At 48.9% G+C, this 5557-nt stretch overlaps 1 protein-coding gene across 1 annotated transcript; it reads left to right on the top strand.

The window, feature by feature from the left end:
* The first annotated feature begins 833 nt into the window (after positions 1-833).
* PHACADRAFT_253417 (uncharacterized protein) lies at positions 834-1569 on the top strand. Its single transcript, XM_007394140.1, has one exon. It carries the CDS (start codon positions 845-847, stop codon positions 1331-1333), a length of 489 nt encoding a protein of 162 aa, XP_007394202.1. The 5' UTR covers positions 834-844; the 3' UTR covers positions 1334-1569.
* Positions 1570-5557: the final 3988 nt, after the last annotated feature.

Genomic DNA, 5557 nt, shown 5'->3' with positions numbered 1-5557 from the left:
GCTGTGGCCATCGATTTTTAGGTCTCACCACTGCATCAGGAAACACTGTTTGGTGCCGTAGTGGGAGCTTCACTACCAAAGCCTCTGAAGCATCCGAAGCTAGCGGCACACAGAGCTGCCCACTGCATAGCACAAGAAGTTGCAGTAGTGGCCTCGGAGTAGAGGCTCACCTTCTGTTTTCATTATAGCCACAATTACTCATTTTCTAGTAATATAATGATTCCTATAACCGACTAGCTAGTACTACAGTCATTTAGAAAGTTTGCACATGAGAATGAGACACTACTTTGTGCGGGCACTTGGAGCGATGCACGACTGTCCAAGTCTGTCAACACCAGCCCTAAACTGATGGCGCTATCAGTTCGTTGCATCTCAGTTCTTCTCCCCTTCTTAACTCTGCCCTGCGATGATGAGCGGGTGATATACTATGAGCAAAGTAAGTGTTCTGAGATTGAAGATGGGCTCTATCACTGACTACTTTTGATGTGACGCACTGCAGCCACACAGCTCTTCATTGTTGCCACAATGTGGTGGAGCGGTTGAGCAGTCACAACAGAAGTGGGAGGCTGTGCAGCACTGGGACAGAGGTGAAGGAAGAGTGGCAGATACCAGGTAGGTGGCCATGCAAAATGGGTAGGTAGTCATCCAGTGGAGGTAACAGTGGAGGTGCCAGGCTGGTGGGCAGGTTGGCAGGCACAATGACCAGCATCCTGTGTGGCTGCTTGGGAAATATGTGGGTGTGCCTGTCGTCAAACAGCAAGCATGAATACTAGCAAGAGGCTCAGTGGCGCATCATTGAGTGGTGAAAACGGGCCCGTGAGTGGCAGGAGAGCAAGTGGTAAGCATGGCTCGCACAGGTACTATGTACAAAGGCTCACCGGAGTTGGCACTGAGACCTATAGGCCATCGTCTCAATGCCGTCCAACCAGCGCAGCCCCTACTGATGGACGAGTTTGATCCTGCCTCTTGCGGTGAAATCTCCGGGTCCAATAGGCTTGCTGTCAGCCTTTGGATGGTGGATTATGTGCTGCAGATGGCAAGTGTCGGCTACTTGGGTGTGTACCTGCGCACGCACAAGCTGGGTGTATTGTACAACCTGCTCAAGCTGCTGGTGGGTGTCGCGGGCAGTGCGAGTGTGGCTAGCGCAAACATGAATACGAATTTCTATGCGGTGCTCACTGTAGTGGGGGCACCCGTGAGCGCGAATGGGAGCCGTATCCTTAACCTTGACATAGACAGCTTGCAAAGCAACTACAGTGCCGTGCATGTGGCTGCACCATTCATGACCAGGCAATGGCGCATGTGCGTGCGCTCGTACTTTTCAACTACATGAACGTGTCTGCCACCGGCACTGACTTTGTGTTGTCTGCGGCACTCTTCCCTGGAGTACCGCAGTCCAGCGCTGTCCTCGTGCGCTACTTCAGCGTGCCACATCCAGCTGTGTGCCCAAGGTGATACATACTAATGTAATGTTTGCCCATGCTCATTCAAGTGGTAGTACAAGACATTCTGTGTAAATACAGCTCTGTAAAATAGTCAATATGCCATTCAATATTAATGCTCTGATGATACTTGTAGGATGAGACAAGTGATTGGTGATCAATGCTACCATACCAAGTACAATATTGCTTACATGGGGCAAGCTACAATTATACCTCAGAGTTGCTATGAAAGTGCTCCTGAGGCTAGGGGTTATTACAAGAGTGCTTCTGGGGCAGGGACATGTTTGGTGCTTGCTACTGAAAGGGGGACCATTCTTCGACTACTTCGACCTCTACACCGGCTTCATAATACTATGTAGCAAAGTCATTTTTCCCTGATGTGAGAATGCTTGTGAAGCCGGCTGACACTGGACAGCCTGAAAGCCTTAGGCCTGAGACTCCCTGGTTAAAGTTAATCCACCTCAGGGCGCTTGCAGTTTTCCTGATGCCTATGGGCATAGTGAGTCTTATATACTGCAAGTACTCTATAGTGTGCTATATACGAAAGCGTACTGTACTTTTATGACTATACCAGATGAAAGTGCCCAAAATGAGTTTTTCAGACAACTCACCAAAATCGCCATAAATCGAGAGAATATTATTGGCAGTGTCCACGGAAAAGCAGTGTGACATGTGACATCCAGTACAGTTGTAAAAGTACAGTACCCCAGACACCTCACGGTGTTGAAGTCTGGCGCGCAAAGGCGCTCAGCTTGTCGCCATCGAGGATCCAGGGCATAAAGATGAACTAACGCCTATAGAGACCCGTGACAGATGCAAGTTGGATCGCAGTACCGCAATTGTTTGGCAGTACGTAGTACAGTACATGTTGACAAATAATCCAATCTTTCCGAAGATGTAATTCCAACTTCTTCTAGCCTTTGCCGAGATGAACAGATATAGGGAGATGTGAGGCGGTTCTAAGTGCAGGACAGATGCCCGATAGCCCATCCGTGCGATATCTTTCGATTCGCGCAATCCCCGCCCTTGCCAGGGGCCTTATAAGCCACCTCTGACCTGGTCGATGGTCTCATGTAGCTGTGGTGTTCTCCACTCGCCACGAGTGATAGATCGTGATAGTGGGTGCCGCACATGGATTACTGACAGAATCCTGTAGCCCATACAATGTAGTTATCACAAAGGCTAGCACGGTTACTTCATCCACTGAAGTCGCTGTGTACGTGTGTCCAAGCTGCGTGCACAGCCAAGACGAAGCTCTTTGAGAGGAAAAGGTGCAGCCCAATGGTGCATGTGTATCTTAATATTATGCATGGCCACTGCCTGCGGCACACCCTGGTACCAGTGGGCAGAAACCTTCCTACTCCACCTCCTGACAGATTTGTTGATGCTAGTCCCCAGGTATCCAGCCACTCTCAATTCAACAGTCCACAGCTTCTCTGCCTCCAGGAGCACTTCGCAATCTTCAACGTCGCACGGCAAAGCACTGCTCAGCTGTAAAATGTTGCACATCTGGAAGGACATCTGGAAAAGGTTACAATGGTGGCTATTTATAGAACACCAGCGAAGTTGTTCATAAAGAGTGTACAAGCAGTAGCTCACCTTGAACATAACTTGCACCCTCGCTTTCCAACGTTGACTAGTATGTCTGCACAGTCAGACCAAGCACTTGTCCAAGCCTACTTACACCTGTAAGTGGCGCTCCTGCTTGCGGGTTAGGGATCTAATACTCACATCTTCATCTCCTACATTAGCAAAATTACACCCCATGTTGGGGGATGTTACATGTTACGAAACAATGTTGTAGTTGCACGAGAATGTTAGACATGTGTTGATGTTGATCAACAGCTGGCAAGTCCGATGTCATGACAGCTTGTTAATAGACACCTGTCAGGTGCCTGAACCCGGCCTCGCCCGTAGCTGTTGATACATGAGAAGTTTGAAGTTTCCCACTCTTCCAACCACGACCACCACTCTCCTTGCCTCCCTCCGTGTTACAGCATCAGTTCCAGCTCATCTCTTACTTCCTTCACTTACTGATGTGGTGAACATAAAGATAATCAATGTCAGGTAGTACCTCAACACGGTTGCAGTCTTAATCCTAAGCTACAGCCTCAGCCGAAATACTTGGAGAAGTTGTGCATGGACAAGCCCTACGATGGCAAGATTTATGCAAACCGAGTGATAGAGAGGCTGCAGGAGTGGCAGCTAGATCTGCAGGAGAGGAGCCTGTCATCGTGGAACTACTTCAGCAGGTACATGATAAGTAATCGTGAAATTGTCGAGCCAACCGCTCCAGAATGTTGGCTGACTTCTCCACTAAAGTACAGACAATGCCCACCCTCGATGTGGTCAAAGAAAGACAGATAATCAGGTGTGTCATATATGCTACATTTAAGGCTGCGACCCTGCACCATGCTCTTGCTATCGGTAACGTGGGTGTTCTCAACAAAGGTTGAGAGGATGATCTGCCTATCGGCGCTCTAGTTCCCTTGGATCTTGCTGGTGTCTTGTCCTTTTCTGCTTGTGAGTCCTGCTTCTAACTATATTCTTTGGCGTTCCAGGTGGTGCATATACTATAAGTGTGGTCGACCAGGGCCTCTGCATAGTTTTGAGGTCGAGCCGATGGTTCTCTGCCGAGAACAGGAGTGGCGACAAGTGCTACATCAAGGGGTGTGACTCTGTCAACATTGTCCAAACTGCACATCTTGAGATATTGTCAGGAGGTTTACACCTGAGAATGGGGCTAACGCTGTTGACAACGTTGACTCACCACGAGGGTGTGGATGGTCAGGTCGCTGTCACGGAAGCAGAAAGCACACGGTCAGCTGTCCACTCCACTGCTGCTAGTGGGACTGTTTTCCACCTCGGTAGTTCCTGATAATCACATAACTTTGTCTGTGCTCAGTGTACATATATATACCAATGCCAAGTGTTTATTTCTTGAAATCTGATGTGAACATGGCGTGTTGGCAAGACTTTGTTCAATATTTGGGTAAGGTTACATAATATGTTATTGATGTTAGGTGCATGTTGATGATGTTGGACAATCTCAACGATGTTGGATAAGGATACGACATAGGTTATGCATAGTGATGTGTGGGCCCGGCTTGGGCTTGTGGCAATGTCGAGCCGAGCCCTGAGCCCGAGCCGAGCCTGAGCCCGGCCCAAGCCTTGGGCTTAAGCCCAGGCTTGCTCACAGTACAACAAGTATTCCGGTGCTATCAAATAGAATGTATTTGGGTGTAGTAGATTAATACTGCATGTAGTCACTAAATTATAACCTCCAGAAGATCTACACCTGCGGAACAAGTCGAGTCGCAGCGAAGTCCACGAGCGCGCGCCTATGGCAGGCACCAGACGGTGACGCACAATTGTGCTCGATGGGAGCCGTTACGTCTAGAATATCTACATTTTGTCTTCTATGTATATATTAGGTCGCTCTCTCCTTATTCTGAACTCAGGGAACAGTAACGGAGCCAGCACACCCAAGCCTGGGCTTCCAGGCCGGGCTTGGGCTTGACTACGCTCCGAGCCCGGCCTTGAGCACACTGCCAGGCTTGACTCGGGCCAGGCTTTTTAGGCCGGGCTTGCATCAGGAGACTGAAACAAGGCTGCGGATCAGTACACAGTGTACACACCGCTGGTACTTCCATAGCCTAGTCCCTGGTTCGTAGTGCTCGTACTTCCTTAACCAAGCTTCGTAGAACTCCGCACTTCTTGGTAACCAGACTGAACTTCTGCTGTAATTAATATGTAGCTTATGTTGTAATCCTCCGCACACCTCTCATTGATGGCTATGTAATGAAAAGCAATATATTTAAACAAGTCAAGGGCATTACATGGTGCGTATGGGGTACAGGGACTACAATAGCATGGAATAACCTGCCGTTGACCTAGATCCAATAAGACACTCAGGACTAACAGAGGTACTGAGGTACAAAACTGCGAAGGGAGTATGTCAATCAGGGTGCATATTGTCCGTATACAATGCGAGACTCATCTCTCAAGAGATGTACTACACGAAGAAAGTGCTGGGCAAGGCGTCAGTCTGCATTGCACTCGTCAAGGAGACAGGTAAGACTGTACAGGCATGCATGCCTGTGGTGGCACACCCG

The sequence above is a fragment of the Phanerochaete carnosa genome (genome assembly GCF_000300595.1).
Source record: "Phanerochaete carnosa HHB-10118-sp unplaced genomic scaffold PHACAscaffold_4, whole genome shotgun sequence".
Taxonomy (NCBI): Eukaryota; Fungi; Basidiomycota; class Agaricomycetes; order Polyporales; family Phanerochaetaceae; genus Phanerochaete; species Phanerochaete carnosa.
Note: the sequence above shows the minus strand (reverse complement) of the source record. Positions and strands in the feature narration are given on the sequence as shown.